General features: G+C 50.3%; 1 protein-coding gene across 1 annotated transcript in view; it reads right to left on the bottom strand.

Moving 5' to 3' along the window:
- LOC119849046 (vasoactive intestinal polypeptide receptor 1-like) overlaps positions 1-23,854 on the bottom strand; it is a 72,667-nt gene that overhangs the window by 46,870 nt on the left and 1,943 nt on the right. The window contains exon 2 of the mRNA XM_038385652.2: positions 11,253-11,376. Coding sequence (XP_038241580.1) covers positions 11,253-11,376 — 124 coding nt within the window. The remainder of the gene's footprint in view (positions 1-11,252; positions 11,377-23,854) is intronic.

The following is a 23,854-nucleotide window of genomic DNA, read 5'->3' as shown; positions in this document are numbered from 1 at the left end:
CTACAAATCAAGCTAAGGAGCCATGCACTTTTGCTAGGGCTGTGATAGATTCGTCTCCTCTGCACCTCAGGCACAGAGGGGGATGTGCAATATGCAGTCACCAGCGGGCTACACTCAGCATGCACAGTTAGGGCCGGCTTTCCCACACAGCTCAGCATCCAGTGTGCTGAGCACTTTTGAGAATCCAGACACATCTTTAGTTGCCTGGGTGGGGGCTGAGCATTTCTGGGACTCTGGCCCAGAGAGGCACAGAGCTCTGGAATTGTAAATTCCAGCAGGTGTGTTATGAGCCGTTCACCAACTGGCTGGCCACCTGGTGCTGGCTTCTCCTTGTTTCCAGCTGCAAAACAGCACAAGTACGTGGCATCCTCACCTGAGACTGTTGATTCATGGCAGCATGTTATGGGAAAGGGGATGGGGCCACATGACAGTAAGCAAGTGGAGCAAGGAGACCTGCATGATTTTGAATGGACGGTGTGCACAATACAATCTCTTGACTATGACATGGCCTTGATTATGAGAGCCCCTGCCACAGACATGCTTTCACCTCCTACCCTTGTTGGAGTGCTTCCCACCAGCTCTGCCCTGCCTGCACTCCTCCATCACACCTGTTACAGGCAGCTGGCAAGGTCCATTCTTAGCCCCTTGCTCACCTGGCTCAGGGCTAAACTGGCTGTGTTCCTGACCCCCTTCCCCACCAGGCTAGCCTGAGCTTTTTTGTTGGGATGCTTTTCCCTTCTTAATCAGTCAAATCCTCCCCCGTCTGACTCCTCCAGCGAGTTCACGGTTCAGCACATGCCACGAAATCTCTGGGATTTGGGAATGGAGAGACTGGCACAGTTAAATCAACCTAAAGGGGCATCCAGAGGTGACTTGCTGCTGTATTGTCAGCAGCCCACCCCCTCAGGCCAGGATTTAGGGAGACCCAGTGTTGTGAGACTGGGAAGTGCAGGCTGTCAGTCAACCTAGGGGCTAGAGAGAGCCACGGGGTCTCTCTGCATCCAGCAGCCTCAACAAAGGCCCCCTTTGCACAGAGCTCCTCCTAACACACTGGGACCCTGGCAAGCAGGAGGAGGTTGATAACATCTCTTTAAGGTGCTTCATTTTAGGTTTTTACCGATTTTTACTGAAAAAGTCCCAGGTTTTACAAAAGCCATTATTCATCCAATTTTCACCAAAATGTTCGACGTGCCAGAACTCCCCGGACCCAGCTCCCAGCTCCGGAAGGAGAGATGGCAACTCAGGAACCTCTCCTTCCAGAGCAGAGATTCAAGTCAGACATACTGGAATGACTCAAGGCTGGTGTATGTACAGTTGTCAATTCATGCCCACCACATACTGGCTCTAGAGAGCATGGATGGTTATCCACAGTTAAGCAAATAAAAGTCAGTGAACTGATTTTCATGCTAACATGGGTCGAAAATGAAAATGTGGATCTGACTATATTTCAGCATATAAGCAGGTTTTTTTAAGTTTGGGGAAAAGCAAATGCTATTTACCCAGAAAACTGCTCAGTTAATTGTTAGTGCCAATTTTCACCTGCATTTTAATTTTTGTAGTAAACACTTATAAATTCCCAGGAAATTTTAAAGAAAATAAAAAGTGAAAATGAAGGGCCGGACATGTGCTGTACACTGAGCTCTGCAGCATGGATCAGCAGCTTGTTAATGGCAGGCAGAGGGTTTGCACCAGAAATTTGCTACAAGGGTTACCCTCCCGCCAAAATCCTTCCTCAGCCTGTGATGGGGGGGTGGCTTGCCATGCAGCAGCAGGGAATGGGGAGGAACAGGGCAATCTGTGCATTCCTTTCCCTATTCCAACCAGTGTCTGCATAACCCCAGAAGGAGGCAGCACGGCTTGGCAAAGAGACTCCCCAGCTGGCAGTGGCCACGCTTTGAGCTGTGTGTGGAGAGCAGAACATCATGGGTGCCCCATGGCATTTGGAGAGGGGGAAAGAGTCTGCTCACCCAGGGCCATTTGGTCTTTGCATCCTCCTCTGTTGTACCCTGTGTGACACTCTACATCCCAGGGAAGCACCCTGTGACCCCCATCTTCATCATTTGAATATAATTGTGATATTGCATACAAAGCATGCCTTGTAAGGTATCATGGGACAGGTTATGATCTGCTGAAACCCACTGTTCCATCTAAATATGTGTATCATTCATGCATATGTAGTTATGAGATTGTGTTATATGGTTGTCACTAAAAAATGCTGTGGGTTTGGGAAGCACCCAGATACTAGCTCCCCAAAGACAATAGCCAGAGGAATAACCAACGTCCACGCAGGTGTTGAACAACCATTACAGCCATTGTCCAGCAAGGGAGCTACAATTCAATGACTCACCTGCATAGGGTCACACCCAGGGAATTGCTCAACCTTGCCTGGGGACTCAGCAATGCCCACCAGACATGCCTAGATTTGTGTTCTCCAAGAACATGGAATAAAGGTATATATTTTACTTTATTTTATTTTATTTTGGTAACCATTCTGACTTTTTGCCTATCACTTAAAATCCATCTTTTGTAGTCAATAAATTTGTTTAACTGTTTATCTTTACCAGTGAGTTTGCCTGAAGTGTGCGGTAAATCTGCTCAGATTTGCAAAGGCTGGTGTATATCCACTTTCCTTTGATGAAGTGGTGAACCAATTAATAAATCTGCATTGCTTGTCTTGAGCAGTGCAAGATGGTGTATTCCTGAGGTACAGTGCTGGGAGCTGCGGGGATTTGGCTGGTGCCTTTCTCTGTGTGATTCATGTGTGGCTCTGGGAGCATTCATGTAATGTAGCTGGGTGTGGGGCTCCACATGCAGATGTGCTGAGTGATCACAGTGCCTGGAGGGGTTTGCTGCTGGTCATTAGCAAGGCACTGTGAGAGACAGCCCAGGCTGGAGAGTTTAGGGGGCAAAACAGTCCCACCATCCTAGGCTGCACCCTGGGGATCCTGTCACATCCAGCTGTGGGCGCTGTTGGGCACGGGAGCCTGAGTGGTTGGGCCTTGGCTCTGGCCAGGGATGGCGATTTCTGAGCTCCTGCCATTGGATGCAATCCGGTCTGTGCCAAAGCCAGACACACTGCTTCTCGGAAGGGTCATAAGCCCTGCAACTGGCAATCTGGGCAGGGAGGGTTCAGCAGGATCCGGTGGGGAGTGGGGGCAGCTCTGACAGAGCCCAGGAATTCCCCTCCATCTGTCTAGGAGCCTTCTCCATGACATCGCTGCCCTTCAAGCGGCTGGGGCACTTCCTTCGGCCACCAAGAGCCTGCACAGCTGGGAGGGGAGAGCACCAGGGAGTGGGCAAGTAAGCAAAGGCTGACAGGTTTGTTCTGTAATAAGCCTGGTCTTTGTTCTGTGAGTGATGGGAGGATGGTTAAGGAAGGAGAGGAGACAATGAACTCAGACAAACACTGTGTGTCTGTGTCTGTGTGTCATGTGTGCATGCACTTATGTTCATGTGTTTCTGTATGTGCATGTGTGTGCACTTGTGTGTAAGCATACATGCATGCATGTGTGAGCATGTGTCATTCAGTGATACTAGATTCGGGGAAGGGTGGGCCCATTGTCCAGTTAGCCCTCTCCACTCTGGGGGCCCCTCACTAATGCCCACTCCATTAGCAGGGGTCAGAAATCACTAAGATCCCAGTGCCTGCATCAGCACCACACGCTCCCATCCAGCCGGTCCCATTACATAGACAGATTGTGTCCGCGAGGCAAGGCACAGTGCTGAGCACAGAGCTTGGGGGTGAGCTGCATAGGCCAGCCATGGCAGGCACCCAGACACTGCTGAGCAGGGCCTGGCAATACTCCCCCAAGGCGCTGCCCTCGTCTGTCAGCCTGGCGAGGTGATCGGGGGATGGACCCCTCACTGAGCCAAACAGGATTGGCCCTGGCAGTGCCAAGCATCCATGGCGGAGGAACTAACCCAGGACACAGCACCCCTGGAGCTTTGTTAGGGAGCGGAGTTCCCAAGGAAGCCGCCCCCAGCTGGGCTATTCTCCCCTTTCCATCCAGGGTGATCCCAGGGTGAGCCCTCGGGGGGTGCAGTGGGGGAGGGGACTAGCACGAGCTATTTATACTAGGCACTCTTTGTGTTTCTAGACTCCCCTTCTTTGCCGTTTGCAGAGCAGACTCTGGGAGCCCCCTCTCTCTCGACACAAAAACAGGTCCCGGAACATCAATTACAGCAGGCTCATCCGAATGGAGTTAACTCAGCTTCACTCACCTAGTGACAAACAAAGGCACCCTGTCTCCCCACACGCTGCCTGCACAGCTGCCACTGCTCTCCACCCACGGCTGCCCTGCAGCCCCCTTCCGCCAGGGCCAACGGGATACAAAGCAGCCACTCAGCCCCCCAGCAAATGCCCCTCCAGCTTTGTGCAGGCCCTGCAGAAATCCCACACACAAAGGGGGCATCCTGGGGCAGATGGCAGTTTGGCCAGAGGAGGGCGAAGGCAGCTTGGGGGCAGAAGGAGCCATGGCGGGGGCAACTCTGCACCTCAGCTATTTCCTGGCTGCAGCAAGGCCCAGAGATCATAGCATCTGGGTCACAGGCCTGAGGCTACACTGGTCTGTGCTGGGGGGTCAAAGCTAGAACCAAGGAGGCAACCCCCCTCAGCCCCTGCAGCAGGCCTAGCAGGATACATGGACAGGCTGAGCTGAGTGCCACTAGCTCCTGTGAAGCATTCAAGCCCCTGGGTGATGCTGAACCAGGAACAGAGAGCTGCCCAGCACCATCTCCTGAGCCCAGGATGAAGGGCAGGTGTCTCTTCTCTTTCCTGAATGTTCTTGCGGCTTGGTCTCAATGGTTCTCATCCCTGACATCTGGAATTAGCTCTAGAGTTGCCAACTTTCTACTCGCACAAAACTGAACACCCTTGCCACACCCCTCCTCCAAGACCCGGCCCCTGCCCTGCCCCTTATCTGAGGCCCCACCCCCTGCTTACTCCTCCTCCCACCTCTCTCTCTCGCTCTCTCCACCCTCACTCACTTGCTCATTTTCACTGGGCTGGCTCAGGGGGTTTGGGTGTGGGAGGGGGTGAGGAATCTGGCTGGGGGTGTGGGCTCTGGGGTGGGGCTGGGGATGAGGGTTTTGGGGTGCTGAAGGGTGGGATCAAGGGATTCAGAGGGTGGGAAGGGGATCAGGGCTTGGGCAAGGGGCTGGGGCACGGGAGGGGGTGAGGGGGTGCAGGCTCCGGGTGGCACTTACTTCAAGCAGCTCCTGGAAGCGGAAGCATGTCCCTCCTCTGGCTCCTACGCGAGGTGCAGCTAGGTGGTTCTGCACATTGCTCTGCCCATAGGTACCACCCCTGCAGCTCCCATTAACCATGATGCAGAGCCCCCTGGCTGCCCCTTCGGAGTGCAGGGGAACATGCCTCTGCTTCTAGGAGCTGTGTGGAGCCATGGCAGGCAGGGAGCCTGCCTTAGCCCTGCTGCGCCACTGACTGGACTTATAATGGCCTGGACAGCAGTGCTGACCAGAGCTGCCAGGGTCCCTTTTTAACCAGGTATTTTGGTCGAAAACCGGACCCTGGCAACCTTAGATAGCTCTGTATGAGGGGAAGCATCATCCACCATCTCTCACCAGTCTGCAGCTCAGGACAATGCCCTGGTCTCACTGCTTTCAGGGAAGTGCCCTTTGGAGGCAACATTCCCTCTTTGGTTAGTTTGTGGGATGTGGCACAGGGCTGTGTCGGCCTGTGGGATGTGACATAGGGCTGTGTCAGGCTGCGGGACATGGCGTAGGGCTGTGTCAGGCTGCGAGACATGGCGTAGGGCTGTGTCAGGCTGCGGGACATGTTGTAGGGCTGTGTCAGGCTGCGGGACATGGCGTAGGGCTGTGTCAGCCCGTGGGACATGGCGTAGGGCTGTGTCAGGCTGCAGGATGTGTCGTAGATCTGTGTCAGGCTGCAGGACGTGTCGTAGGGCTGGTCAGGCTGCAGGACATGGCGTAAGGCTAAGTTGGCTTGCAGGACGTGTCGTAGGGCTGTGTCGGCCTGCAGGATGTTGCGTAAGGCTATGTCAGGCTGCAGGACATGGTGCAGGGTTGTGTCAGCCCGTGGGACATGGCGTAGGGCTGTGTCGGCCTGCAGGATGTGGCATAAGGCTCAGTCAGCCAGCAGGACATGGTGTCAATCGGTGTCAGGCTGTGGGATGTGGTGCAGGGTTGTGTCAGCCTGTGGGATGTGATGTAGGGCTGTGGTGACCTGCGGGATGTGGTGTATGGCTGTGTAGGCCTCTGGGACGTGGCGTAAGGCTGAGCTGGCCTGCTGGATGTGGCGTCGGTCGGTGTCAGTCTGTGGGATGTGGCATAAGGCTGTGTTGACTTGCGGGACATGGCGTCGGTCAGTCAGTGTCAGGCTGCAGGACATGGCGTAGGGCTGTGTCAGGCTGCAGAACATGACGTAAGGCTGAGTTGGCTTGCAGAACGTGCCGTAGGGCTGTGTCAGGCTGTGGGACGTGGCGTAGGGCTATGTCAGGCTGCGGGATATGGCATAGGGCTGTGTCTGTCTGTGGGATGTGGCGTAGGGCTGTGTGAACCTGTGGGATGTGGCGCCGGTCAGTCAGTGTCAGGCTGAGGGACATGGCGAAGGGCTGTGTCAGGCTATGGGACGTGGTTTAGGGGTGTGTCAGGCTTTGGGATGTGGCATTAGGCTGCGTCAGCCTCTGGAACACAGCATAAGGCTGAGTCGGCCTGCAGGACGTGGCGTCAATCGGTGTCAGGCTGCGTAACGTGGCGTAGGGCTGTGTCAGGCTGCAGGACATGGTTTTAATATGACCCACAGGGAAGCGCTTATGGTCTGAGCTAGGAATCTGTGTCCTCGGCTGTCTTCCTGCAATGAGCTGTGCTGAGGTACATGGCCCCAGGAGGTCATTCATAGGCCGCAGCGTTGCTGACAGGTTAGGAATAAATCTGCCTAAACAGTGGATCTTATTTTGGATACTTGTCAGCTCCAGATGGATTCAGGAGGCTGCATTTCCTTTTGGCCTTTCACCTTCTTCAGTCTAGGCTTAGGCTGGGCTCACTCAGAGAGGCCCCAAGCAGTTTGGCCATTTCTGGCTCAGCAGGCAGCTTTCTGACATTCACACCAGACCATGATTTTCCTCTTCTGTACACCCATTGTACAAGGCCGTCATCTGCGTGACTCTCCCTCCCTGAGGGGCAGAAACTGGAGGAGCTCAGCCGCCCCACTGATGGCAAAGGAAGGTGGGGGAGGTCGGAGCCAAACGAGGCTCTCTCTCGGGGTAGAGAATCTGCCATGTGGAAACCCAAAGGAAAAAGGCCAGAGCTCTTGCTGACACTGAGGAATGTATCTCATTTTTATCCAGCTCATAATGGAGGAACTTCAGGGCCCTTTCTGGAGAAGCCAATGAATTTCTCTTTCAGATCTCACCCTGATTCTCTGTGCACCCCAGAACAGATCTCCCCCCCCCCATTTCTGAGCCTAAAATGTTCTGCAGCCTTTGGCCTGGGTTAGTTTGCAGGGCTGGGGCTTCTGCCGGTTGAGTTCACGCTGCTCGCTAGATGCCGCGTGATCTGGTGCATGGGGCAGCACTGCAGAGACCTGCGTTCTCAGCCTGGCTTTGCTGATGGGTGACCTGGTGCAAGTTGTTTTGTCTCTGGCTCTCCTCCCGCTCTTTGTTGGTTCAGACCGTTAGCTCGCCGGAGCAGGGCCTGCGTCTCACCCCATGTTGCACCTGGCACGATGGGGTCCTGGGCTCAGCTGCAGCTGTTGTAATACTAGTAACAGAGCAGATTGTGAGGCTCTTGCTCATATCGGCTTGTTCACAGTCCAATGTTCCTCTTGATTGTCCTCCTCCCAAATGTATTTTCTCCCCCTTGGTCCCCATGCCATCCTCCAGCTAGCACAGAGCCCTGCAGTGCGTCTCCTCAGCCACATGGGCTATCTCCATCCTGTGCTTCTTATATCAGCTTCCCACAGAACAGCAAGTCAAGTTCAAGGTCTCAGTCCCTACCTTCAAGGCGCTACAGGGCCTGGGACCAGCATATCGACAAGAGCTGAGAGCTCTGGGATGAAGACAGCGCAGGACAGCTCTGCTACTTTGGTCCCACAGAACTTTCTTCCCCAAGTGGGAAGCTTGAACACTCTCGGGGGCCAGCCCAAGACTCTAGAATGAACTCCCAGAGGAGAGAAACCTCTCCACCTCCTGGTCTGAACACTAGTCATGCCTCTCTATCCGGCCTTCGCTGACACACGTACAGCAGCATGGACACATTGAAACAAAGGCCTACCAGAATGACCCTCTCCACCTCCCCTGTGCTATCCACATGGGGAGGGGATGAACTAGATGGGAAAGAGGTTAGTTATGTCACGTAGTGCACAACTGGAAGACGCTCGGATACCATAGGGATGGGGTGGGATGAGAATATGCCTTGACGTGAGTAGAATCCACTCTGGGTTAGCACCACCCGGAGACACTGTCACCATGACTACCACTCCAGGCCAAGAAAGTGTGAGTATCCCTGCTCCAGTGCAAGGAAGGATTTTCTGAGAAGGGACTGCAGACATGCCAGATCTTGTCCCCAGAGTAAGGAACAGAGCTGGAGTCCGGGGCATGGGCGGTGGGTATAATAGTCCAGGAGAGGCTAAGCCTCCCCTGGTGCAGCCACCACTGACCCTGTCACCAGACCCTTGGGCCATGGTGGCCCCGCCCCTTCCCCTCCCTCCTGGGAGTGGGCTTCCGCGGGACATTTTTGCTTATTTATCATGCGCCATGCAGGTTCCAGGGCAGCTGAAGAGGCAGTATCTGCTACTCAGCTTCCCGGGTCCCTTGGATTCCCCAGGGAGATTTCTGATGATCCTGGGAAGCTGAGTAGCAGACACCACCTCCTCAGCCGCCCTGGAACCTGTATGGCACATATAAAAGCTCAGCGTTCCCAGCCCGCCACTGCCTGGCTGCTCCTCTCCAGCACTCCACCCCCATAAAAACCACACTGGAGGGAGCAGGCACAGAGAAAATCCCTCCTCCAATCTACACATCCACTGAGGGGCTGGGATAGAGCCTCTCTGAACAGACACACTGATGGGGGGATGGCTAGGGACAGAGCCCCCTACACAAAAACAGTAGGGACAGCTAGAGTGACAGGTTAGGAGCAGAGCACACCCCACAGACCAGAGGGGAACCAAAGCTCCCCCAAACATGCAGCAGGGGGAGACAAAGCCCCCCACTCTCACACACATGGAGTGGACAGATCCCTGCATGGTACTATCCCTAACCCCCCATAACAGCTCTGGACACCCCCACCCCAGGGTCAATGCATGCCCCCGCCGTGGGCCCCACTCACCTCCCATCTGCCCCAAGGCAGCAGCTCCCTTCCGGGAAGGGCTTGCCCAAGGCAATGGCGAATGTGGGCACTGAAGGGGCAGGTGGTGCGTGCGTGAAGGCACCGAGCCAGAGCGCAGGTTGGGACTGTTGTGTTTGGGTTGCCTGGGGTGAGCGGGGGGGAGGAGGGAGTGGGGGCCCCGCTGCCCTGAGGGTCACAGGCCTGGCTGCCCATTGGGGATGAAGGTGTACATACTAGCACACACCAGGCAGGTTTGCAATGCACACACTATAATTAATTTGCAAACTGGACACCATTAAATTAGGCTTGAATAAAGACTGGGAGTGGATGTGTCATTACACAAAGTAAAACTATTTCCCCATGTTTATTTCCCCCCTCCTACTGTTCCTCACATGTTCTTGTCAACTGCTGGAAATGGCCCACCTTGATTATCACTGCAAAAGGTGTTGGTTTTTTTCTCTCCTGCTGGTAATAGCTCACCTTATCTGATCACTCTCGTTACAGTGTGTATGGTAACACCCATTGTTTCATGTTCTCTGTGTACATAAAATCTCCCCCCTATATTTTCCACAGCATACATCCGATGAAGTGAGCTGTAGCTCCTGAAAGCTTATGCTCAAATAAATTTGTTAGTCTCTAAGGTGCCACAAGTACTCCTGGTCTTTTTAGGATACAGACTAACACGGCTGCTACTCTGAAAACTATAATTAATGTAGCCAGCCCAATATACTAGTACAGCTGTTCATGTTTTAATCCTTGCTAGCAAACAAATGCTGGAACAATCAGCCCTGGGAGGAGAGGAAGGATGCATGCAGTGACTGGGGAGGGGGCCAAGTGGGGAAAGGGATGGGGCCTGGGGTGGGGTGGGGCCATGGGTGGAAGAGGTGGGATGGGAAGCTAGTCTCCCGGAGCGGAAGCTTCACCTGCCGTTCATGGTCTGGAGGTTAAAGGGCACCTGTCTATGCAGCCTACCCTCCCTGCAGTAGACAGACAGATGCTTTAACTGCCTCCTACCCCCTGGTTTACAGTGTTTGTTTAAAAAGCAGAACATCAACCCTTGAATCCAAATCCAAGAGCAAATGAATGCTTTCTTTCTCCTAAGAAGGAGTGTGGGCACCAGCAATAGGCTTTTCCTCCAACAATAGCCTTCTAAAAGGCTTTGCTGAACTTAGATGAAAACTTCCCCAGAGTGAGGAACTATTCAGGTTTTGAAGTATTGTGAGGTGTCCATGTTCGACTGCCCATGTGTGAACTGCACAACTGCAGGAAGGATTTTGAGGCTGTGGCAATGGTGCCAAGGCCACATACCCCCAGGCACAAACGCCAACGACCCACAATTAACTTGTCAGCCTTGGCACAGCAGAGCAGAGGTTCTAAGAACATCTTAGCACCTAGGAGCCTATGACAGATCTTCAACACAGCTGGCTAGAGAGATAGAAAGGGCCTGATCCCTGACTGCCCAATCAACTGGCATAAAGTTGTGGCAAGGTTTTGATTTAAAAAATACGACCACTTTAACCCAGACAGATCTCCAGCCCTGTTCCCTGCCCATCTCTGGACCTTTGCAACCCCAGCTCTGTCTGTTAAAGTGACCTGCAAAGGAGCTTTCTTTTTGTAAACTGGGTTTGTGACCCATTTGGCTTCTTTTTAAGTATAAAAAGGGATTTAAGGAGTTATAAATCAGCACTATAAGATCCTTGGTTCTTTTACTTTAAAATATCTGGCATGTCAAGTCTGATCCACCCTGCTTTTCTGGAGGCCTTGTTGGAGTTTCCAACATATTCTGCAAATCTTCACCCAGGGGCCAGTGTTGGTGAAACTTTCACTGAGGCTTTTTTTCCCCCAAGTGTTTGTTAAGCATTGGAGTCAAGTCCCTCCCTTCTCCACTAGAGACCTTGCCCCTGTCGGAAAGGCTTCAGGAATGCCCAGTGATGCTGGAACTCACTCACCTTTCCAGCTGGAAGGCTCTGGAGACTCATTGCTTTGGTTTTCACTCCTGATTGTTTCCAGACACTCAGCCTCTCGTTCCTGTAAATGTAGAATGATGGAGCACTCCGGGTGGGTCGTCTGCACCTTCAAGAGGAAACAGACAGACACCAGAACACAGGGTGTTAAAGGGCTTTCACTCTTAACATACCTGTGCCTTCTGTTCAAGGACAAAATATTCCTGTGTGTCATATTTCTGCTAGCCCCAGCACCAGGCAGTCCTTGCGGTGCACCCTTTATCCCTGGTTTTGTCATATTTCCTTTGCTTTAGGGTTTTTGCCTGGTGAACACTGTTAACAAACATGGCAATCATCATTTACAATCCTCTCTGACAGGTTTCAGAGTGGTAGCCGTGTTAGTCTGTATCAGCAAAAAGAACGAGGAGTCCTTGTGGCACCTTGAGACTAACAAATTTATTTGTTCATAAGCTTTCGTGTGCTAAAACCAACTTCATCGGATGCATGCAGTGGAAAATATAGTAGGAAGATATATAGATATATATATAGATATATATATATACACAAAGAACACGAAAAAATGAGTGTTGCCATGCACACTGTAACAAGAGTGATCAATTAAGGTGAGCTATTATCAGCACTGTGTTTAAGAGGTCTCCTCTGAGAGCCACGAGTGCCATACAGAAGACCTGTGCTTTCAATATGGAGCCATCTGAGCCCCTTACTGGGATGATGGGGGAGATAGACAAACAGCAAAGTATTTGAAACACAGCAAGAGAACAAAATATATTAGGGACAGAAAAAACTATTAGGACATGTGTCTTGCATTCCTCTGTCAGCCAGGACAGGGTTGTTCCCTGCAATAGATTTCCTAGTTCTTGGTCCTGTCCATTTTAACAGGTTTGAAGAGGAGACACCTGGATGGTTGTAGGAAGGCAAAACCTTTCTCTTATTCCTATACAAACCAGTGGGAAAGTGTCTCTGCAGTGCAGGCACAGGAGGTTCATTAAAGTTTCAGGCTCTGTCATCTGGACAAGTGCTGAATGTACAGGATAGTGAGACATCTGGGAGAGAACTCTCAGACACATTTGGATTTCAGGATCATTCCAGGAGAGTCCATTGCTGGCACATTTTTTTAAAGGACAGGAAGGTTATAAACCTTTAATGAGATTGGACAGTTACATAGCCTCCCACATCCCTAAGCCTCCCAAAGCAATTCACAAACTCTGCTCTGTGCCAAAGGAAAGAACAGTAGGCAGGTTGTGAAGTCAAGCATGCAGAAGATAGGAAATGCCCATTCAACCTCCTTGGGCACATGCATCACGACACCATCTTTATTAATATGATTGCCCTGATTTTTCCCCATCTATTTTTACAGTGGGAGAACTGAGGTTTAAAAACAGTAAGGCCAATGTTTGAAAAATGTCCAAGAATTCTTCCCGCCCAACCCAACCTCAGGCCCGGTGTTTCAGAGGCACTAAAGCATCCACAGCTCCCCTGATGTTGGAGAAGCCAGGGTTCAGTGCTTCGGAAATCAGTCCTTAGGTGTCTCAAACTGAGTGCCCAGATTAGCCCTGCCATGCCGCAAATTGAGGGTCAATACGGTACAGAGCATGAGGCACTCAGATACTATGGTAACAGTAATAGATTCATAGATACTAAGGTCAGAAGGGACCATTCTGATCATCTCCTGCACAACGCAGGCCACAGAATCTCACCCACCCACTCCTACGAAAAACCTCACCTATGTCTGAGCTAGTGAAGTCCTCAAATCGTGGTTTAAAGACTTCAAGGAGCAGAGAAGCCTCCCTCAGGTGACCCGTGCCCCATGCTATAGAGGAAGGCGAAAAACCTCCAGGGCCTCTCCAATCTGCCCTGGAGGAAAATTCCTTCCTGATCCCAAATATGGCGATCAGCTAAATTCTGAGCATATGGGCAAGATTCACCAGCCAGATACTACAGAAAATTCTTTCCTGGGTAACTCAGATCCCATCCATCTAATAACCAATCTCAGAGGATTAGGCCTATTTACCCTGAATATTTAAAGATCAATTAATTACCAAAATCCCATTATCCTATCATACCATCTCCTCCATAAACTTACCGGGTAGAATCTTAAAGCCAGATAGATCTTTTGCCCCCACTGCTTCCCTTGAAAGGCTATTCCAAAACTTCACTCCTCTGATGGTTAGAAACCTTCATCTAATTTCAAGTCTAAACTTCCTGGTGGCCAGTTTATACCCATTTGTTCTTGTGTCCACATTGGTGCTGAGCTGAAATAATTCTTCTCCCTCTCCTGTATTTATCCCTCTGATATATTTATAGAGAGCAATCCTATCTCTCCTCAACCTTCTTTTAGTTAGGCTAAACAAGCCAAGCTCCTTAAGTCTCCTTTCATAAGACAAGTTTTCCATTCCTCGGATCATCCTAGTAGCCCTTCTCTGTACCTGCTCCAGTTTGAATTCATCCTTTTTAAACATGGGAGACCAGAACTGGACACAGTATTCTAGGTGAGGTCTCACCAGTGCCTTGTATAATGGTACTAAAACCTCCTTATCCCTAATAATAATAATAGAAGTACTTGAGATAGATAGATAGATAGATAGATAGATAGATAGATAGATAGATAGATAGATAGATAGTGAATTAGCTCTTGCACTCAGCAGAAACTGAAAGAAAGATGGTCTAAGGCCATATGGGCATCTGCTAATTGGTTCTGCAGTGTCACCATTTGACCCTCTTCTGTTCTGTTTCTAAGGCTAGTGTGTTGGCCTAGCCATTAGCCACTCACGCGAAGGCACAGGCGGTCAGTAAGGTCAGTTATTTCACCTCTTCAAGGAATATTAATTTCTTTTGGGTTTTACACAGGAACATGGGCATTGCAAGACTGGATCTGAGACGAGGTCCACCCAGTCCAATATGCTGCCTCTTGACAGCACCAGCAGCAAATACTTCAGAGAAAAAAGAAAAGGAGTACTTCTGGCACCTTACAGACTAACAAATTTATTTGAGCATAAGCTTTCGTGAGCTACAGCTCACTTCATTGGATGCATTCAGTGATGAAGTGAGCTGTAGCTCACGAAAGCTTATGCTCAAATAAATTTGTTAGTCGCTAAGGTGCCACAAGTACTCCTTTTCTTTTTGCGATTACAGACTAACACGGCTGCTACTCTGAAACTTCAGAGAAAGGCATTGGAGATCCCTCCCTAGCATGTGTGGGATAATCTGCCCCCAGGAAGATCTCATCATAATCCCTAACAATTAGAAACAATTAGAAATTTCATTAATGACCTTTAAAATGAAAAAGGAAATTGTGTAAAAAGTGGAAACATGGCCAAATTGAAAAGGAGGGGTATAAAAGAACAGCACCAGTATGTAGGGACAAAATCAGACAGGCTAAGGCACAAAATGAGTTACACCCAACCAGGGGCATAAAAGGCAACAAGAAGAGCTTCTTTAAATACATTAGGAGCAAGAGAAAGACAAAGGAAAATGTAGGTCCTCTACTTAGGAAAACTAATAATTGACATCAAGAAGGCTGAGGTGCTTAATGCCTATTTTGCTTCAGTCTTCACTAAAAAGTCAATTGTGACCAGATACTCAACACAATTAATATTGACAGGTTTCAGAGTAGCAGCTGTTTTAGTCTGTATCCACAAAAAGAACAGGAGTATTTGTGGCATCTTAGAGACTAACAAATTTATTTATTAACAATTAATATTGACAACCAAGGGGAAGGAAAGCAAGCAAAAATATGTAAAGAACAGGTTAAAGAATATTTGGATAAGTGGGATGTATTCAAGTCAGCAGGACCTGATGAAATTAATCCTAGGTTACTTCAGGAACTAGCGAAGCAAATCTCGGAGCCTTTAGCAATTATTTCTGAGGACTCCTGGAGGATGGGAGAGGTCTCAGAAGACTGGAAAAGCGCAAACATGGAGCAAATTATTAAACAATCAATTTGTAAGAACCTGGAGGATAATACAGTTCTAAGGAACACCCAGCATGGATTTGTCAAACCAACTTAATTTCTTCTTTGATAGGATCAATGACCTAGTGTGCGGGGGGAAGCAGTAGCCATGATATACCTTGATTTTAGTAAAAAGAAAAGGAGTACTTGTGGCACCTTAGAGACTAACAAATTTATTAGAGCATAAGCTTTCGTGAGCTACAGCTCACTTCATCGGATGCATCCGATGAAGTGAGCTGTAGCTCACGAAAGCTTATGCTCTAATAAATTTGTTAGTCTCTAAGGTGCCACAAGTACTCCTTTTCTTTTTGCGAATACAGACTAACACGGCTGCTACTCTGAAACCTTGATTTTAGTGCTGCTTTTGACACAGTTCTGCATGATGTTCTCATAAGTAAACTAGGGAGATTGGTCTAGATGAAATTACTATAAGGTGGGTGCCCAACTGGTTGAAAGATCATACTCAAAGAGTAGGTTTCAGAGTAGCAGCCGTGTTAGTCTGTATTCGCAAAAAGAAAAGGAGGACTTGTGGCACCTTAGAGACTAACAAATTTATTTGAGCACAAGCTTTCGTGAGCTACAGCTCACATCATCGGATGCAAGTGAGCTGTAGCTCACGAAAGCTTATGCTCAAATAAATTTGTTAGTCTCTAAGGTGCCACAACTCAAAGAGTAGTTATCAATGGTTTGCTGTCAAATTGGGAGGATGTATCTAATGGGGTCCCTGGTGGGTCAGTCCCTGGCAGGTCAGTCTGGTACTATTTAATATTTTCATTAATGACTTGGATAATGGAGTGGAGAATATGCTTATAAAATCTGCAGATGACACCAAGCTGGGAGGGGTCACAAGCACTTTGGAGGACAAGTTTAGAATTCAAAATGACCTTGACAAATTGGAGAATTGGTCTGAATTCAGCAAGATGAAATTCAATAAAGACAAGGGGAAAGTACTTGACTTACTAAGGAAAAACCACATGCACAACAGCAAACTGGGGAATAACTGAGTAGGTGGTAGTATTGCTAGAGAGGGTCAGGGGTTTGTGGTGGACCACAAACTGAATATAAGTCGCCAATGTGATACAGCTGCAAAAAAGACAAATACAATTCTGGGATGTATTAACAGGAGTGTTGTATGTGAGACACAGAAGGTAATTCTTCCACTCTACTCGGCACTGGTGAGGCCCTAGCTGGAGTACTGCATCCAGTTCTGGGCACTACGCTTTAGGAAAGATGTGGACAAATTGGAGAGAGTTCAGAGGACAGCAACAAAAATGATCAAAGGTTTAGCAAACCTGACCTCTGAGAAAAGGTTGAGAAAACTGGGCATGTCTTGTCGTGAGAAAAGAAGACTGAGGAGGGACCTGATAACAGTCTGACAATGTGTTAAGGGCTGTTATAAATAGGATGGTGATCAATTGTTGTCCATCTCCACTGAAGGTAGGACAAGACATAATACAGAAAGGGAGGTGTAAGTTAGCTATTAGGGAAAACGTTGTAACTAGGACCACCAAGGGAGGTCGTGGACTCCCAACCATTGGAAGCAAGCTGGGCAAATCCCTGTCAGAGATGGTCAAGGTTTACTTCGTCCTGCCACAGCACTGGGGGCTGGACTTGATGACCTCTCAAAGTGTCTTCCAGCCTGACATTTCTATGATTCTATGAGACCCTACAGCAGGAGTCTTTAGCTCCCTGCGGATGCTCTGTGCTAGCACTAACTGCGATAACACAGGAGAGCTCAGGGATCCATAGACATGTCCAATCTCTCTTTGAATCCTGCTAAGCAGGTTTTCGTACAGCGTTTCAGACATTCCAAACGTTTCCCAGCAGGGGGTACCCAGGGACACTGAATCACTATCTCAGCATTCTAGGAGCTGGGAGCTTAGGTCATTGGGACAAGGGGGCTGCTGAACTGGGGGCTTGGACAGAGCCAGAGACAGTGAGGTTCTGATGTGGAGGCACTTTTGACCACATGGAATGGCTAAGGTCCATCACAAGGGAAACCTGCTCTGGGGACTTTAGAAAGCCGGGCTCCACAGGGCTCCCTCCCATAGACCTTCACAAAGGGAGAAGAATAGAGTGTACAGCTATGGTGGGCTGCAGCCAGTGAATAAGGAGACTGGCTGGGGACTGGAGGCAGACAGAGCTAAGGAGTCAGGGCTGGAGCTGAGGAGTTGTTTAAACCAGTGGTTCTCAACCAGAGGTCTGGGGCCCCCTAGGAGGCTGTGAGCAGATTTCAGGGGGTCCGCCAAGCATGGCCAGTGTTAGATTCACTAGGGCCCAGGGCAGGAAGCTGAAGTCCAGCTGCATGGGACTGTTGCCTGGGGCACCAAGCCCCACCACCCAGGGCTGAAGCCAAAGCCTGAGCAACTTAGTTTCACAGTGCCCCCTGTGGCATGGAACCCCGGGCAATTGCCCTGCTTGCTACCCCCTAATGCCGGCTCTGGCTTTCATATGCAGAGAAACAGTTGTTATGGCACAGCTGGGCCATGGAGTTTTTATAGCATGGTTGGGGGGGAGGGGCTCAGAAAGAAAAGGCTTGGGAACCCCTGGGTTAAACCATCATAACTGCTCTAGGAAAACCTCTGCACCCCAACGCAGAAAGCATTAGCCAGTGTTCAAGCTTCCTGCAGACACACACACTCAAAACCAGAGGCACCTGGCATGCTACTTTACAAACAACAAAGGCAATTCCCATGCAAAAACTTAGCTACAGTTATGGTTGCTGTGTGCAGTTCTAGAGCAGACATATGTGACCCCTGAGCACAGCCATGAACTCCCTCAAACATTAAAGACGAAGGATATCATAAGGTTCCATCAACTGTTTTGACATCAGTCTTAGCCTCCAGTTCACACAGAGACACCGTCTCTCTGAGCAGCATCCAAACAACCTTAACTCTGCCCCTGCTCTAGTATTTTATGAGCAGATCCAGCTTCCACTTAAATCAATAATAAGCCTCTTTCTGCTGACTTTAATGGGAGCTGGACCAGGCATTTTTACTGTGTGCCTTTTTAGCATGGCAAATATGGATAGCTGACTATATGATTAGTTGTATCACCATGGACTAGGATGCCATTGTGTGAGGTGGTGTTTAAATACAAACCAAGAGACAGTCCCTCCACATAGAGCTTACAGTCTGAGTACATTATTTGTTCTGTGGCATCCAGTTGCCTCATTCATTATGACACATACAATTCCTGCTTTTATAGAAAAGCTGTCATTTTATGATCTGGTGTGAGAGGTCTGTTTAAGTCAATGTTCATTATATTTGTCTAATTATCAGTGCCTGGAATTATTTTGCTCAGTAGGAAAATACTGTAGTTTGGACATGTTTCCATGGTACAAAGCTGGGCACTCTCAGGAACTCTAATGTACTCTCTTGGTGGCTTTTGGGAGCACACAGTCTCCCTAGGACTCAAGGACGAGGAGTTCAAATCCATTATGCAGATGCTGCATATTCTGGGTGTAGCTGTGCTCTCAACCTGCCTTTCTGTTTGCCCGCTGGAAGCAGTGGGTAGTGTCATGCTTTGTGTGCATGTCAGGGCAGATTCCGAGTCTCTTGCTAGATCCCAGTAGTCTGGAAGGAACTGGTGAATTTTGTGCACAGCTGTGTGAAAAACCAGATTCTCACAACTCCGCATGACTGAGAGGCTGGCATAAAGTGCTTGCGCATGGTTCTGAGAGGAAGCTACAGCTTAGTCACAGTGGATAGCTATCTTTTGGTCACAGGGTGTTTGCATGCTAGCGGGTGAATGCTCTGGTTCCGTGGTCTGCATGTGTGAATGGGAGGCTGGACTGGTTCATGGAACCTCAACCCATGGTTTAATGTTTGGGGGGCAGGGGAAATGGCTGAGTTCAATGATCCTCTGAATCATGCTGAACCACCTGAACCACACCTTACAATGTGTCCTTTGGGATTAGACTACAGTGATCAGGAAGGTAACCCAGCCTTGCTTATAAAGAATTAAGTTAAGCCCTGTGGACTTCTGGGAGGTTTGCACAGGTGAAATTGTTTGCTCCCAGACATCATGGTGATGGGTGTGTTCAAAATATGTGGCTGGATCCTTCACCAGCTCAACATTTTCCATCTCTATTCATGGGGATGGATCCTTCACCAGCTCAGCATTTTCCTTCTCTATTCATGGGGATGGAAGTTGTCTCCAGAGCTTCGGAGCCTGCACAGAGCCCTGTGTCAGCAGGTTGAGCAGACAGCCGACAGGCTCTCACAGCGTGACCTATGGAGCTAGGGCTGAGCTGTCACTCTGATCTCATCTCAACCCAGCTGTGCAGAGACTCCAGAGAAGAGGAAAGTCAGGTGAGGGGTCTTCCTTATTGTGGGCCTGATCCTGCATAGTGCTGAGCTCCCGCAGTTTGCACCTAAACCAATGGGAGCTGAGACTTCTCAGGATCGCCAGGGGCTGCTGAGTACCCCGTGGGATCCGGCCCTAGAAGGACTCCCCACATTGTACAGCACGATGGCATCTGCTGGACCCTACATGCACAAGTCCTGCTGCGATTGCTTCAAGTCTTGGAGGCAGCGAGCACCCAGTGGCCTTGCTTTGGAAGCTTGTTCTCTCTTTCTATTAGCAATTGCTCTCAACTGTCATTTCCGGGAAGGAGCTGCTGCTGAGTTTGCCCTGGGGTAATTCAGCAAGTGGCCCTTTGGGGTGGTCGCTAACTAATTCCATTCTCTGTCTCTAATGCTGGGATTGTCAGGTGTAGGAACCAAGCCGGAATTTGCAAATGCAATACAACTGCCCTCCCTCCAGGAATGTGTTAGTGCTCTCCGTGTTCTGCTGTGCAGTCTAGACGTGTGGCTGTTGCAAGCACACATTTCTCAGGGCTCGCAGCAACTGCTGTTATGATTGGTCCTGGGTTCCTCATCCCGACAGCGATAGTTTGGCATAGGGGCTGAATTCTCTCTCACCAAAGGAGATCAGGGGAATCACCCTAAGAAAGGTGATCCCAGCTCTCAGAATCAGCCATGCATAACTGTGAGTCACCTCTGCAGCTCTGTTACTAAAACATAAAGGTCAGGGTGAGGATGACAGCAGAGTTATTGGCTGGAGGCAGAGTTAAGGTTACTGTGAAAATTCAGGTTTGGGTCATTTTAAAGTAACTCCAGCTGTATTAGTGTTGGAGTCAAAGAGACCTTAGGTTTCAGGGTTGGGGTTAAGGGGACCTGCCAGCACTTCACGTTGGACTTCCCTAAACTCAGAGGCTGCTTTCAGGTCTAGTGGCCTTGGGTACCCAAGAGCTAGCTTGGGCCTTTAGTCACAGTCCTGAGCAAAGCATGATGGGTAAGACACTGTGCCTCAGAGACAGGCCTCTGTGGCATGGCTCCCTCCCTGTGCCTTCCTCCTGGTGTTAGTTGTGTGCTGGGGACATAGAGATGCAGCAAAGCAGAACACCACAGCTGTGCTGACTGGCATAGCTGGGGGGGGGAGCCACGATTCCGCCCCCCCACCTGCTCTAAAGGGAGCTACACGGGGTTGCCAGGGAGCACCTCTGCAGTGGCACACGGGACAGCCCTATGAGGCTGTTTGGTCTCCTAGCTGCTGCACCAGGCACCCAGATGGGACACCTGAGCCCCACATTCAGACACTGACCCCACTGCAGAATCTGCCCCATTTGGAGACAGCAGGCTCCATTCAGTACTCTCCTCTCCCCCCCTTCCATTCCACTCCACACCCCCCCTTGGCAGTGCCTGTATCTATAGGCAAGGGGTGGGGGTGCAGTCTGCCCCTGGAGCCCATCTGCACCCCACAGACAGCTTCACTACAGTGTGATGGGCAGGGTCTGCTCCCTGGGGGGATGAATGTGCAGGTGAAACACCAGGGAATTGGGGGCAGGGGAGTCCCTGGTTGCCAGTGGCACTGGGTTCAACACATCACCTGACTGTGTTCCCAGCCTGGGACCCTGCCCTCCCTTATGGGCTCTGGGATGGGGACACCGTGAGAGTCGGGGTCAGCGCTGAGGAATGGAGCAGCAGCAATAGCCAGGCAGAGCCAGGAGCCGAGAAAGGCCCTTCCTGCTCCACACATTGGCCCCTGTAACAGAGATTCCAGGTGGCCCATGGTCTCCAGACCTGGCCCTACAGGTAACAACCCTGCCCATTAGCACTGGCTGGGCTGGGCTACAGCATGGTTCGGCTCAGCAGGGTTAATGTGAGGCTGTTCCTAAAGCAGGAAGCTGTGGAGTTGACACACGCAGGGGCCCCAGTTCACAGGGCGTCTGAGGAGGAGGTTAAGGGGGCACATTCATGCCACCCCTTTGGGGTCTAATGCAGGCTCCAGTGCCATTAGAGCATGTCAGGGTGGCTCTCACTGATGTGCTGCTTCCCAGGGTCCCAATGGACGCTGAGGAGCAGAGACTCTCCGGATCGCAGTGTGTCCCCCCATGCCCTCTTCCTACCTTGCTCCATCCATTCTGACAGCCTCCTGCGCTGGGGCCTGGGAGCAGGTGGGGACAGGAAGGTGGGGGAGCCCCCTCACCCAGGGGCATTCCTCTCTCCACCACCACATCAGCTTGCAGGGGCTTTAGGCCAAGGGGGACTTGGCCCCAGGGGCAGGGGAACCGTGTGAAAAGTAAAGCAGGTCCTGGCTTCCGGGAGAGTCTGCCCAAGGCCTGAGGAGCCCAAACCAAGCTGAGAATGGAGAGCTGGTAATGCCCATTGCTTCGGCATCCCCCTCCCCGGCCAGCTCTGGAATCGTAGTGTCCTTTGCGCTGGACCTGGGCGAATGCTGCCAGCAGGATGGGGGTCCATGGTGCTTCCCCATCCTGTGCCCCAGGTGTTGCCTGGGGGCCATCCCAAAGGGAGAAGTGGGGAGGGTTGGCAGGCAGAGCTGGGCTGATGTGGAACCGGTCATCTAGCGCCCCTCTAGTGTACAGGATGCCTGTGCTGGACCTTCATCATCTCAGGCATTGGCACCCTGACAGCAGGATTGTCTGGCTATGTAGACTCCCTCCTCAGGCCCTTCGTTACCAGCACTCCCAGCTATCTTCGAGACACCACCGATTTCCTGAGGAAACTACAGTCCATTGGTGATCTTCCTAAAAACACCATCCTAGCCACTATGGATGTAGAAGCCCTCTACACCAACATTCCACACAAAGATGGACTACAAGCCGTCAGGAACAGTATCCCCGATACTGTCACGGCTAACCTGGTGGCAGAACTTTGTGACTTTGTCCTGACCCATAACTATTTCACATTTGGTGACAATGTATACCTTCAAATCAGCGGCACTGCGATGGGTACCCGCATGGCCCCACAGTATGCCAACATTTTTATGGCTGACTTAGAACAACGCTTCCTCAGCTCTCGTCCCCTAATGCCCCTACTCTACTTGCGCTACATTGATGACATCTTCATCATCTGGACCCATGGAAAAGAAGCCCTGGAGGAATTCCACCATGATTTCAACAATTTCCATCCCACCATCAACCTCAGCCTGGACCAGTCCACACAAGAGATCCACTTCCTGGACACTACGGTGCTAATAAGCGATGGTCACATAAACACCACCCCATATCGGAAACCTACTGACCGCTATTCCTACCTACATGCCTCTAGCTTTCATCCAGATCATACCACTCGATCCATTGTCTACAGCCAAGCGCTACGATATAACCGCATTTGCTCCAACCCCTCAGACAGAGACAAACACCTACAAGATCTCTATCATGCATTCCTACAACTACAATACCCACCTGCTGAAGTGAAGAAACAGATTGACAGAGCCAGAAGAGTACCCAGAAGTCACCTACTACAGGACAGGCCCAACAAAGAAAACAACAGAACGCCACTAGCCATCACCTTCAGCCCCCAACTAAAACCTCTCCAACGCATCATCAAGGATCTACAACCTATCCTGAAGGACGAGCCATCGCTCTCTCAGATCTTGGGAGACAGACCAGTCCTTGCTTACAGACAGCCCCCCAATCTGAAGCAAATACTCACCAGCAACCACACACCACACAACAGAACCACTAACCCAGGAACCTATCCTTGCAACAAAGCCCGTTGCCAACTCTGTCCACATATCTATTCAGGGGATACCATCACAGGGCCTAATCACATCAGCCACACTATCAGAGGCTCGTTCACCTGCGCATCTACCAATGTGATATATGCCATCATGTGCCAGCAATGCCCCTCTGCCATGTACATTGGCCAAACTGGACAGTCTCTACGTAAAAGAATGAATGGACACAAATCAGACGTCAAGAATTATAACATTCAAAAACCAGTTGGAGAACACTTCAATCTCTCTGGTCACTCGATCACAGACCTAAGAGTGGCTATCCTTCAACAAAAAAGCTTCAAAAACAGACTCCAACGAGAGACTGCTGAATTGGAATTAATTTGCAAACTGGATACAATTAACTTAGGCTTGAATAGAGACTGGGAATGGATGAGTCATTACACAAAGTAAAACTATTTCCCCATGGTATTTCTCCCTCCCACCCCACCCCCCACTGTTCCTCTGATATTCTTGTTAACTGCTGGAATTAGCCTACCTGCTTGTCACCATGAAAGGTTTTCCTCCTTCCCCCCCCCTGCTGTTGGTGATGGCTTATCTTAAGTGATCACTCTCCTTACAGTGTGTATGATAAACCCATTGTTTCATGTTCTCT

Source organism: Dermochelys coriacea, chromosome 27 (assembly GCF_009764565.3).
Source record: "Dermochelys coriacea isolate rDerCor1 chromosome 27, rDerCor1.pri.v4, whole genome shotgun sequence".
Classification (NCBI taxonomy): Eukaryota; Metazoa; Chordata; order Testudines; family Dermochelyidae; genus Dermochelys; species Dermochelys coriacea.
This window is presented reverse-complemented; position numbering and strand designations above follow the sequence as displayed.